General features: G+C 36.0%; 1 protein-coding gene across 13 annotated transcripts in view; it reads left to right on the plus strand.

The window, feature by feature from the left end:
• The window catches only part of LOC106079656 (ankyrin repeat and sterile alpha motif domain-containing protein 1B-like), a 104,756-nt gene extending 91,806 nt beyond the window's left edge, over positions 1–12,950 (plus strand). For all 13 annotated transcript variants that reach the window (XM_056045319.1, XM_056045317.1, XM_056045320.1 and 10 more), the window contains 2 exons: positions 2,102–2,273; positions 7,153–12,950. In XM_056045319.1, the coding sequence (XP_055901294.1) occupies positions 2,102–2,269 (168 nt within the window). In that variant the 3' untranslated portion in view covers positions 2,270–2,273; positions 7,153–12,950. The remainder of the gene's footprint in view (positions 1–2,101; positions 2,274–7,152) is intronic.
• The last annotated feature ends 702 nt before the right edge of the window (positions 12,951–13,652 follow it).

A 13,652-nucleotide genomic window follows, 5' to 3' on the forward strand; every position in this document is an offset into this window, starting at 1 on the left:
GTAGGCTTACGTAAAAAAAAATACATATATCATTAAGTTTAATTCATATCATTATCAATTATTATGCCATCTTGGGTAAGTAATGTATTCTCGTAGTCAACTAATGTTTGTAATTCAATGTATTTGTAGACTTGTGGAAAAAATGTGAAAATGATGATTAAGAAAATGTTAATTAACAAATCTTTTATAAAGTTTTCTTTACAATTGATTAATATACTGTTATGGAGTGTGGGTGTGGGTTTTCTATTGTGACGGGGAGAAGAAGTTAGCGATTGGTTGGTGGCGATGCACTACTATGCAGTGTGGATGATGTAAGATAAGCCGCACTGTCGTAAGCTATCTTGGGTACGCCAGACGACCTCAGGATGCCTGTGTAATGCACTACTATGCAGTGTGGATGATGTAAGATAAGCCGCACTGTCGTAAGCTATCTTGGGTACGCCAGACGACCTCAGGATGCCTGTGTAAAGACGTGTTTTTATAATGAGGTAGTTTAGTTTTAAATATAAGTTTATTTCACCTGAAGTTACGTTTGTTTATTTTGTAATTTAATCGTTGTATTAGTATTATATACATAGAAGTTATTCAAGTTATTTTAAGTTTTATAAGTTAAAATATAATACGCCTACGGCGGTTTAGTTGTCTACCAGCAGTTTGATTCTACAAATCAACAACCGTCCAGAACACATACATATGGTCTTTGATATAACCTTTACATTAACATGCAGTCCTAGATATAATCTTTACATTAACATTTAATTAATTATTTTATTTTACTCTCGCTATCTTGCAATTCCTGTCGCCTAATTCTCTAACACAAGGCTTAACTTTCTTTAGCCTAGCACGTTTTTTACCTATATAGGCCTATTTCATATAAAAACAAAGTCAATTCATTACGACGAATTAACAAAATAGTTGGTCAAGTTTTCGATTCATTCATTCATGTTTTGTTGGGGGCAATGAATTTATTTGCAAAGTTTCCACTTGATTCCAGAATGGAAAACGTGAGAAATATCGTAAAAAATGTGTACCAGACAGACATCGTGACTTGAGAGGAGATGTGTTTTACCTATGTTTTGCCTAGCAATAGTTATCAGGTCACAGTAATTTCATCACTGACATTTTTCAAATTAAAAAAAAAAACACGTGTCATTTTGTTTTTCTCTCCCAGTTACACTTCACATCATTTGATCTCGTTGTGGGCAAACCGATACAATAGTTTAAAGTAGCTTCTAATCGAGTCATTCTTCGACTAATTCTTGGTGCTCAAACTTCTCTTGTTTATATTCATTGCGCTAGTACTTTAGTGCCCTGAGATGAAACAACCTCTCTAGATGCTCTGTAAGCCTTACAGGATTTTATTTTTTACCGCTTGCAATTTCTTTCTAATTGGACCCCGGCAGTGGCACTTGAAGATGAGGGTTGGGAAGAAGGGAAGGGGGAGCACATCGGAATCAAAGGTCTGGGTAATGAGGTCAGGGCGAAAGAGGATTTCAATATTTTGACCACGTCCCGGAGAGGGGAGGCCGACGGGGGAGTGGGTTAAGTCCTGGTCATCGTACTCACTGAAGCGAAAGCCAGTCGTGTGTCCGAGTGATGAAGGTCATTGGATCTAAACACAATCGTGGTCACTCTGGCGCAAACCTTTTCTTCCATGAATGTTGGCCTCTCTCCTCCTCCTCCTCCCGCTGTCTCAAAAGCTGGGTCCCCCATTTCCTGACCAGGAAGACATCAATGATGTTCTAGTGCTGTATTGTTTCCCCTGCTTAGCGCATGTATTTCCTGCCTGTGGGTGTCTTGTTCACATAGTCCGGTGCTAGCCTTCACAATGCACATGCCCCCGTCTGACATAGTGGTGCATTAATGATGCAAACTTTAATAGTGCTCTTGTCTTTATAAGTATCAGACCATTCGTCTTTCTTAATAATACCCTTACAGTTACGTGTACAACATGACATAATATTTGTCTTTAGGAACCTATAAGTTTGTTTTGTTGTTTTTTTGTTGGTGTTATTTTTTTTTAATCACCTTTTTTTTTTTATAAATCCCAACGGTTAAATTATTGAACTATAAATTTTGTACGTTTGTTTTTCTCTTGTAGGAGTTGGCAGGTGAAATCATCTTGACTCTTGGGGAAGCCTTTGAAATAGCCTACCAATTGGCGCTAAAGGAGAGGGCGGAACAGGACGCTGCCGAGTTCGATAAATTGAGCACAAGCGATGACGCTTCTTCTCTCTCATCATCTCAACCTTGTGTGAATACAGTCTGATCTAGTAAGTGGACATTTGATGTCAAAACCTTTATATTTTGTACTGTGGGTAAAGGGACTTTAAAAAAAAATTTTAGTTTCGGGTGTTGTTATTTTGTGTACTGCACTTTACTTACCATCTAGTGGTTATTTCCGTTGTGTGTACCATAAAGTGTTTTTTTTATTACACAATTAGATGTGTGAGATTGTATTGAGACAATTCTCTTGAAAATGTAAGCCTTTCCAACCTGTGGGATACAAACACTTTCGTGTCAAAGGCGCAGTACAGCCAAAAGGAAAAAAAATGACTGAAGCCGATCCTGTGCAGAGTTTAAAGGAACCGGATGTGGCATGCTGGCAGCAGTTTAGCCTTGCCTGCTACAAGCAAATTTTAGTCATATCCACCGGCCTGAATAGATGCAGCCTTTCTTTCTGAGAGTCAGACCACATTGATGTATATCACTTTTTAAAATTATATAAGTAATAATTATTATGTTCTGTTTTCTTGAGATTATTTTTTTTAGATTAGTTTTTTTATTTATATCTAGAGGTGTATAGGTCAGGTGTTGTAAGACCAAGAATATGACAAACTGACTTTATCTTACTCATCCGAGCTCTGTAACCCTATAGCAGTCGTACACCTCACCACAGCACTGAAAGAAATACACGATTTTTTCTTTTGGTATATTCAGACCTACTGATTCAGAGTTGTTTTAAAAATTTTCCACATTCCTAATTTAGCCAAAGCTTTATGGTGGAGAAACAATTTATCCTGATAATAAATTGACCCATTGCTCTATGGCCATGAAGGGTTAATATTATATTACTGTTTCACTAGAGTGAGTGATGATTCTGTTTTAGTGTCCCTTGTTTTCAGGATCAGACTAGAATTGTACACAATTTGTCTTTGAGTACGATTAAGAATAAGAAAGACGGACGCTATAGTCCAAGAGGCATTGCCAGTGTGTATTTAAAACAGCACAAATGTGGGCCTATGGGGGCTCCAAGCGCGGCCCACTTCCTCGTGAGGCAGCATTAACAACCATTTGTCTTTCACTAAATATGTGATTTGTTCAGTTTGTAATGAGACAGCTCACAGTGTTGAGTGGCGAGTAGGGGATGGGGGGGGGGGCGGCGTACTTGTGGCGCCTGGCAATGACAAAACTGCGTTTTTGTTTTATTGGGGTTTTTTTTTGTGTTTTGTACGTTTCTTTCACTGGATGAGATAGAACTCTAGTTGGCCAACAGATTTGTTGTACCCAGTTAGCTCCAGTTAGGTCTGTAGTGAGACGGAATGGGAATGGATGCCAATTTGTGACAGGATGGACTGCCGACAGACACTTATAAATAGAGAGATCTAAAACTAGGAGTACTAATAGATGGGATTTCTTAAGGCGTGTCCAACAAGACCTAGTTTGAATAGATGCCTGCTACGAACAAATAATTTGAAGAAAGACTTACAATGGACATTATCAAATCTACTACAACGAAGCCTAGTAGTAGTTCTAAAACTATCGGACCAGAGCTTTTTTTTTTATTTAAGTTATAATTATAATAGCAGAAAAATAGATGCATGAATAAAGTGCTACCCCGTTGTAATGTTTAAAATACAGCAATAGTTTTTAAAAAGCTGGGATAGTATTATTTGACCAGAAATAATAAATGTATAGAGAAAAGAGATCAGTTCCTAATTACAGCCTCATGGACGCGTTATTGGTTCGTGGTAGATATTGACAACGTAACTGTCCCTTTCAGTTTGTTTACATAAGATTTAATAAAGGCCATTTAGTGCGTCATTGACAGTTGACTTGAGGACACGATCTCTGAGAACACGAGTCTAAGGACTATCAGCGAATAAGCCTAAATGAAGTGACGAGGATAAAGTAGATATCACTGTATGCAACAGTAGCTACAACTTCTACGTACAAACACGCTTCAATAGCTATTCCAGTGTGATGGGGGGAATTTGTTTTATGTCTGATAGTATCCGTACCGAAGCTTCCAATGAGACGGTTGCCAGAGATGAACTGCAGCTGAATCATAAAGAAGGCTAGATCTTGACTAAAAAGTAAAAAAAAAACAACATGAACACCAGTTGTAACAATGTAATATGTCATTTGAATGCACTAAGCAGTAGTCGGCTTTGTAGACGACTTGAATTTCGCTAATAAGACCCCGACATTTCTGTTACAAAACTGTGCTCTCTTTACATTTATTCACCCAGCGCCTTGATGTTGTTGTTTTTGTTTTTGTTAACAAGTTGTTATATGCTTGTTATTTCAAATGTTTGTTACGTTTTATGTTTGTTACGTTTTATGTTTGTTACATTATATGTTTTTTGTTATATGTTTGTTACGTTACATGTTTTGATACGCATATAGTGTCCTTTTGTGCCTGCTAATGGCGCTATATAGGTCTAGGTGAAATGTTAATTATCGTATTTACTACCCGTATTGCTGGAACAGTGAATGAAAGTAAAGAAGAAAGCAAATAGAAGAGACTAGATCGGTTCTTGTAAGAAAAGTTTTGTTGTGTTCTTGTGAAGAAGACATTTCTTACATCAACTCATCTGACCGACCAGATGGATTGCCCTGCTAATGATGCTGTTGTCGCAAGATGTGGAGAAGTGAAATTTAGAGAGCTCCCATATTGTCCTTTTGTCTTGGTCCACGACCACTCCAACGGCTTGGGTCCCACAGCTCATAAATCACTCCCGGTGATTGGTACGAGGAGCCGGGAACAATCCCCAAGATCGGCTGATGATCAACAGAATATTTGGCGCTTCATGCACCCACTTCCCCCATCCTAGTGGCACCCTGTGCCCCTCCCTCAGGTTCCTGAGCGAGTTTTTTTTTTCTTTGAGCCCAGAAGAAGAATTGTAAAAAATAACATTGTTTGAGGAATACCCAGAAATCAGGGTTTGGCTGTAGAAAGCGAAGCTATTGACAGGCAACATAAATCAGATCCGGCTATGAATAGCTGATTGGGTGCTGTAAAACAGTTTAGCCTTTGAAAAGTTAGAGTGTTGGAAGCTGTTTCCTCATTCTGTTTGGTTATTGTCTTTAGACTGGACTCACCACCTCTCCCCCACCTCTCTCACACTTTTTTACATTTTGTTTTAAAAGTTTTTGATTTATTTGGTTTCAAACTCCTCCCAGCGACTAGAAGCTTTAGTCCTTTATTAAGAAGGAAAGATCAAATAAAGGAGTTTAATGGCTGGTCGAACGTCCGCAGTCATCTGAAATAAAACGGGGGGTCTATAAATAACAAGTCACAGCTTAGTTACTGTGTGCTGTAGTGAATTTAAACTTGTTTTGAGTCTGACCTATTTAAAGTAGAGCCTGAACAGTGTGATCCTATAGCTTAAGAGATGAAGACGTGTAGATATTATGGTCGCGCAAAATTCAAACTTATTTTAAATAATCAGACACTAGAGTCATATTTAGGTTCCCAAACGTCTAATCGGGGCAGCTCTACGTTCTCCAAGTTCTTGTATTAAATAAGGACAAGATTCACTATTAGAATTATCAACCGATAATTCAAAATAAATGAGTTTCAAACTTTGTTTTGATCTCTGGACATTTCATTGGGCTGGGTCCCACTGAATTAAGAACTGACACACACACACACACACACACACAGAGGAAATGTAGAATACAAGCCTGGCATCAAAATTGTATTCATTCTGACACTGTGCCTATTTAATCATTCTGGTGTCCACGCATTAAACTTTGTAGGTTTCTCTCAGCTATCGCAAGTATGTCTGACAGAAATAACATCAGCTTTTATTTCTGATATTGTCGTGTGCATCGCGCTTGTCCGAGAGCTCTGTTCTCTTCCCTTCACGTTTTCTTTCTCCTAACATTGGCATCTTAGTTTATTGAATCAAGACTGTACCTACACTTTTCATTTCCCAAATGTGTAATTAAAGACCATCGCTTCAGTAACATTTGTCTTTGCAATGTAGAGGCCAAAATGTGAGAATGAGTTTCTTAAACAGTGTGAATAGACTCGTATTTAGAAGCGTATTGGTTTGTAATGTACAAATTCATTTTTTCTTATAAGTTCTAATATTTTAAAAAAAATCTTAAAACATTCGAAATGATAGAAAAAAAAAGAATGGGTGTCGCTATCTTGTCAGGTGCCGAGTTGTCTCCCTCTTTGACCAAGAAAGTTATGTGTTGATCAACGTGAAGCTCGCTGCGTCCAGCAATTAGTTCAGGAGTGGTCCCAGTCACAACAGAGTGTCATAAATCCATCTAGAGAAGCATCCCTTGGACAGATCAGTGCTGTGACGTAATTTACGTTGTTTAATCATCAATGAAGTCCCGTAGATGAGCACCGTTTGTTTCTTTGTCCTGAGAGAGAGAGAGAGATTGGGTTTATGTAACAGAAGACTATTTAATGAAATTTTGAGGTTCTCGGGTTCTGGTTAATGAAATTCTCTCAGCCCACTATATTTTACTTTAGGCTTCTGTGTGTTAGCTAATTGAGTCACATATAAAGAATCAATGTCTTTGGTGGCTCATCCTTTTTGAACTGCTACTAATGCACAAGCATAACTTATGCACATACATACATACATACACACACACACATACATACTTCTATCCATGCCATGTTTTACTCCTGTAACACTTGGTGCTTGACACAGTTAGTCTATTCATGTGGATTATATATTTATTTATTTTTTTTTTTTGCCTCAGTTTTAAAAAAAAATGATTATGGACAAATTGTACCAAACCTAGATTGAGTTGATATAAGCTTTGTAAAAAAAAAAAAGTGGTTGAAAGAAAAGAGGTGCTATTAAAGTTAACCTTTTTTTTAAAAAAAGTATTGAGTGCTGTTTGGTTGATAAAGTCAAACATAATGAAATATTGTTTTTTTTTTTTGTTTCTTTTCAGTGCCACACAACTTCACATATACAGTGTACAAAAAGTGTTTCAGCTGTTTCAAGGTTGCTGCTGTTTGTGACTATGTTGTTCCAGGAGGTGGTACACAAAGATGTACATGCTGTGTGTACTGTGTGATTACTAGAGCCAGTAGAGTCTCCTTCTAGAGTCTTGTCTCTCTCATTGAAGCTTCAAGCCAATACTGTTCTAGCCATAACATTGTTTCTTGTATAATGTAAGTGGATGTGTGACAGAATGACCTCTGGCCAGTCAGTACCTTGAGGGGGTGAAAATATTTTACTGTTGTTGTCTACCTGTGTAGTCCATTATGTACACACTACTTGCCAAATCTCTTTTTGTTGTAAAAACAAATTTCTTGAATATTATCATCACTATTCTAGAACTAATTACATCAATATAGATACAGTACTTGTCAAATCTTTTTTTTTTTATTTTCACGGTAACCAGAAACTGGTACCATCATTTTCATCTTTGACCCAGTGATTAGTAAATTGAGATTTATATTTCATTATTGAAATAGGTTTTTTTTTAGTTTTTTCATACTCGATTTCTCTGTAAGTCAAAATAATCACTGAGAACTAAACTCTCACATTTCTGTGACCTATAACTTTCAACTATTCAGAAGAATGATTACCAAATATTTGTCTAAGCTGACATGAGGCATTATTTAGAGTTGACTGGATTCAGGGTCTTCTGTATTTCCATACTGATCAAGCTCCATGTGAAAGTCAAATGTTAAGCAGAATTTGGAACCTAGACCTTTAATAAGCATCTAGGTGCTCTACCTCACAGCCACCCTATCAGATATCACATTGAGAAGTACTGTTTAAGAAAAATGTAATGGACACACACACACACACACACATATATATATATATATATAGCATATGTGCTTATACAAATTTGAAGCATTAGTTCATTTGATCAATTGACCTAGTCTTTTTACTACTTTTATATTCTCTGTCTTTGTCTTTTAGTTGTATTGTAAATATTTGCATTATTTAGATAATTAGAGAAAAACTTTTTATTTTTATTTTTCTTTATATAAGGATTTTTTTTTGCCATATAATTTTTGTGCATAATACATCAATACTTATATTTGAACTGGACTCATTCCCTGGATTGGGGTCATGTTCTGGAAGATTGACCTGGAGATTGGAGAAACATAATCTGTTTCCAAAGCAATATGTCTCTGATGTGTTAGTATATGAGCTTTATAAATATATAACAAGTTAATCAAATGGTTTCATAATACCTTAAAACCAGCTGATTGGGAAATGCCAGGGTTATTAATTAATTGCTTCTTTTATTTCATAGTACTTAAAGCCACTCAGACAATCACTAGAGATGGACCATTACAACTATGTGGGCCAGTGCCATGAAAAAATAATCTATGGGCATTTTAGGGTTGTGTGGGGAATGTGAAAAAAAATTGGTGAATTTTTAGTCTGTCTCAAACTGGAGCTACGAAGCTCAAGTATTTCAAAGGCAAGTCATAGAAAATACATAATATTAGTCAGTTCTTTGTCCATCGCTGCCCATATTGTTAAATAGAATGTGGCTTACCTTGTTTCTCCACAAACCAACTTATCTAGCTCCCACAGCAGAAAGAAAGGACATTGGTCATGCTAATCTCCAGTTATGCAGTTCACTCCCACTGCCTAGATTCCCTGCACACAACAAGAGCTCATTGTGATACAGTAAAAACAATTTTCTTTTTATTTTGTATATTGATAGACACATTTTATTATTGAACCTTATTTTCTTCTATCACACCCATATATATTTTTTTTTAATATATTTGTTAATGTTTGCTTGTTTTCGTTGGACTGGGAGAGAAGCTGATGCTCAGGTATGTTGTAGTGGTAGGGCTAGAACCTTAGAAACAGTCAGAGACAATGATGTAGTGTATTTTTCTTTCTAAACATTTTTTTTTTCATGGGGGGGGGGGGGGGGGGGGGCTGGGAATCATCAAGTCAAAATATTGGGTATTGAGGTCTTTAATCTGTGAATTGGCCATGTAGGTCATAAATCAAGTTGTTGTTTTTTTACAGTAATAAACTTTTTTTTCCCCTTCTATCGAGGAAAACCTAACCTTTGGCTATGTATTACATACTTAATGTTTTGTTATACAGAATCAAAAGATTGACTCTCATATCAAGCATTGTTTTTATACTATCAGTATGTTGAACTATATCAACTAACAAGTGAAAGAGACTTGTACAAAAAAAAATGATCTTTCCATGTGTTGACATTATTTTCTGAAGAACTATCTTCAACTGATTGCCCTGCTGACTATCAGTATTTACACTTAACCACTACTTGGGAAAATGAACCTGAAATAAGTGCCAATGCTATCAGAGAACCTGAAATAAGTACCAATGCTATCAGAAGGAGGAAGGTAGATTCTTTGTTCATACCTTGTGTTCTATGGGAAGATAATGTAAAGCTCATCTGTTTTTGTGTCTGACATTAAAAGAGGGTGGCCTGCACAATGACCAATCATTTTTACTTCTACAACTTATGTCAGGTACTCATTAGACTTAGTTTGGCTCAGGGGTGTCCTGAAATTGGAGAAGCTCAAAATGCCAATCTTAACTGGGATTTGAGTTTAAGTCCATTCTTTTCAGAAGCCAAGCACCTTACCACTCAGCAACCTTACCCCCTTCCATTAAATAGCTGTTTTTTTGTGAATAATTGTATTCAGTAGCACCCTCTTCTTTTTTGTCATTGCAATACGTTTTTAGTTCCAACATAGCAGGGCTTTTGAAAGTGATATCAAAATTGACTGGACCACTCATTAGTGGGACCTCCTGAATGTTAGATTCAGACTACTTCATTCTTAACATTGGTATTATTAACTCTGCATCTCAGCCTGGACATTTAGTGCCATTTGAAGCAGTGCTCTAGTAGTATGATTGAAACAAAACACTTGACAGGTTTTGATTGCATGTTCTTCACATATCATAGCACTGATGAAGAACACCACTTGGATTAACTTATAAAGACTTGCTGTCAGAATGTGTGTGTTGTGTTGGAATAGTAAGCTTTATTTTGCCATAGACTTTTAATTGTATTTTAATTCACAATTTACTTTTATGCACACACTTGTTCAGTTAAAAAGTTATTTTTATTTTTACTTTCTCATCAATATTGTGATGTTGTTTTTTTTGTAAATTTTGTTACCATTAGAAAGATTATAATATATTTTTATAAGTGTTTTTTTTTTAATTCATTTTTTTTTAAACAAATTTAACTTAAATTTACTGCATCTATTTTGAAATAATCTACTTTTTTTTTGTTTTCATAGTCATTTCATTGTATATGGAATCAGTCCACCGTTGGCTGTCTTGATCCACTAACTTTCTAGTGTTGTTGTTTTAGACTTAACAACAACCTGAACAAATCATATATCTACTTAATTTTTATCCAATGCTAAATGTGATATAACTTTGACAATTTTTTGTTTTGTTTCTGTATGTATAATTACAATGTTTGTATTATGCAAGATTATCTGTGTATGTTTCTGTATGTTTTGTTCATAAACTTTTTCTGTTCTGTGACCTAAAAGATTTAAATATATATCTGACTATTTGTAGTTCTTTGTTTTTCATTGTGATGGACTTGTGACTTTCCTTTGTGACCTTTATAGCTGAATGTCTCAGACAGTTGTACATTTGAAAAACAAAGGGGCTTGGGGGGGGGGGGATTAAGATAAAAAAAAAAACTTTACCAAAAAGAAATCTGTGTATGGATGACTTCCTAATCATGTGGTATGTGTTTCTGACTGTCATTCAAGATGGTCTTAAGTTTGAGACCCCCTGTCATCCAGCTGGAGGAGCTAGTATGTCATATCTTTTAGTTCTGAACTACCAACTGAAATGTACAACAAAAATGAATCTATGAAAACTACTTAATGTTTATGTTTGACATCATCAGTATTGATTTCATGTTTGTGTCTCTCTATAATTAGTCATTGTAGGCTTTACAGCTGCTGTCATTGTAGCAATAGTAGTTGGAACTAGTATCTTCCCAGCCCCTTTGTCTCTGCAATATGTTGAAGGCCCAAACGATTACAACAGTGATGAAAGATAATGTTATTCTCTTGAAAGTTTTTTTTTGGGGGGGGGGTTCAGATATTTTCATGAAGCCAGACCAAAATGCTTTTTTTTTTCAAACCTCTAAACACTGGAGATAGAATGTGAAGAAAATAAAAAAAAACATTTTTAATACTTCATCAATTCAACATTTTTTATTTCCTGCCATGTTTAACAAGTGGGTGCCAGGAGGTAGATTTAGATTTTGTGAGATTATGTTTAGTGTTAGGTTTTATTTATTTCAATGGAATATTATTACAATGTAGGAAATACATTTGTTTTATATTAATTTCCCAAACAGTAATTGGTCTTTGTGAATACTTTGTCCTCATCTGCCTCTCACTTCTGACATGTTTTTAATTCATCTTTCTGTTTAGCTTCAATAGAATACGTTCCTGAACTGAATGGACACATTTTTTCTTGTCAATCCTAATGTATTTCTTTGTTCGTTCTATTAGCAGAGAACTTTCACCTTTTGTTTGAATGTACTAAGATTGTCTTTTCAAATTGTATCCTTTCATCCTGTAAGTAGCTCTTAGCTTATCTAGACTGAACAATGAACCCACCACAACGAAATGCAATGCAATGCACTTTCCATTCTCTTTTAATCTATTCTTAAGCTCAACTCTTATAACTGGTTTGTGCCTGATGGGCAATTAGTAATTAATTGAAACTCTTGTATTTCGTATAAATTATTTAGTGATGTCCAAATAAAAAAAAAATTCAAAAAAATATTTCCCATGATCTTTGATGTCACTAAAACCTGGCACTTCTATGCCTAGAACTCCACATCTAATAATTTGGCTTTATTCTAGTGTCCAATAGTTAATCTGGATACATAGACCAGCTAGTAGCTAGCTACATTAAACTCTAGGCACTGTTCTATTGCAGTGATTCCCAAAGTGGAGCATGCATACCCCCAGGGGTACGGGAAGACGTTGGAGGGTGGGTACGCGTTGCACCTCATTAACTATGCTGATTTTTTTTAAATACCTATTTATTCTCTAAATTAAAGTGTGGTTGGGGGGGGGGGGTGAGGGGTACTCAGAGTTACAAAAATTATAACAGGGGTACACAGAGGTCAAAAGTTTGGGAAACACTGTTCTATTGGACTCATTGTCTTATGTTGGCTTTGATAGTTCCAAGTTGTGTTCTTTCTTCCCTCAGATTGAGTCCTTCAGAAGATTGGGCTGGGCATTTTGTACAGTGACAAGACATAGGCCCAACTTAAAGATTTTCTATGATGCTATTTGGCAAGTCCAACGATCTTTAAACCTCATTTACAACATACTTTGTCTGATAGCTCGTCCTAGTAGTGGATTACCAGGGCTGCTAATGACCATTTGAACATTGATCTATTTAGAACATGTGTTATCTTTTCTATGTTCATCTTTGTTTGGGGAGATGCCAATAGTGGCTAATCGTTTGCTTACTTATTCATAGTTGCAATCATATCGGTACAGTTAGTTCCCTTGTGCATTCAAAATGGCTATGATTTCTTTATCGAGTGAGAGGAGACTTGAATAATGTTTTCTACTTAGATTAGTCATAAATGGGGGTGGGGGTGTCTTTTATGTTCTATTCACTATTTTTCGTTGATTGTGAACTGAATGCTTTGTTTATTCTATGTTTCAGTACATTGCCATACTTGACAAATGACTCAATAAAACATTCTTTGTTTTTTTATTTTCACTCGGTTTGTCTTCTAGTTTTTGTTTAAAAGAGTGTTCCAACATTTGAGGGGAAAAATAAAAGAGAATTAGGCTATACTACATGTACTATGAATGAAATAAAATACGGTCTAAACATTGTGAATTAAGAACTGTGTGTGGCTGAGGTCAAGTGTTAACTGTCATTATGTTTTTATACTGTTTAATGTTGACATCCATAGGGGCGACTTCTCTTATAAATTACAGACGTTCCTTCGAGACCCTGCTTTCTTAGATTTTTCCCCTACTTTCACAATTATCTTTTCGTGGAACTTCTAATAGAGATGCTCTCTCGTTACTATCAAATAAAGATAGAACTTTTATCAAAATAAATGGAGGGAGGGAGGGGGGTGTCTTCTCGTGTGGCTGAGGATACCTATGTGAGCTCGGAATGACCGGCTGCACACTGGGCAAGCTTTTCCTGCTGGACTCTGTGTCCGTGGCCTTGATTTTTTTTTCTCTGGTGCTATTTTTCTGCTAGCACTGTTTTCTTGTCCACTGCGATTTTTAGCGACGCGGAAAGGGTAAAAGACGCTATTATAGTTTTGTTTGGTCTGTCCGTGCGTCCCGTTTAGATCTCGTAAAGTAAAAAGATATTGAAAAATAAAACATCATGATATTTTAGACTATTCAATGTTTGATGCAACTGCTACTTTTTTCTTTTCTGAAAGCGAAAAATATGATT

The sequence above is a fragment of the Biomphalaria glabrata genome, chromosome 10 (genome assembly GCF_947242115.1).
Source record: "Biomphalaria glabrata chromosome 10, xgBioGlab47.1, whole genome shotgun sequence".
In the NCBI taxonomy this organism is placed as follows: domain Eukaryota; kingdom Metazoa; phylum Mollusca; class Gastropoda; family Planorbidae; genus Biomphalaria; species Biomphalaria glabrata.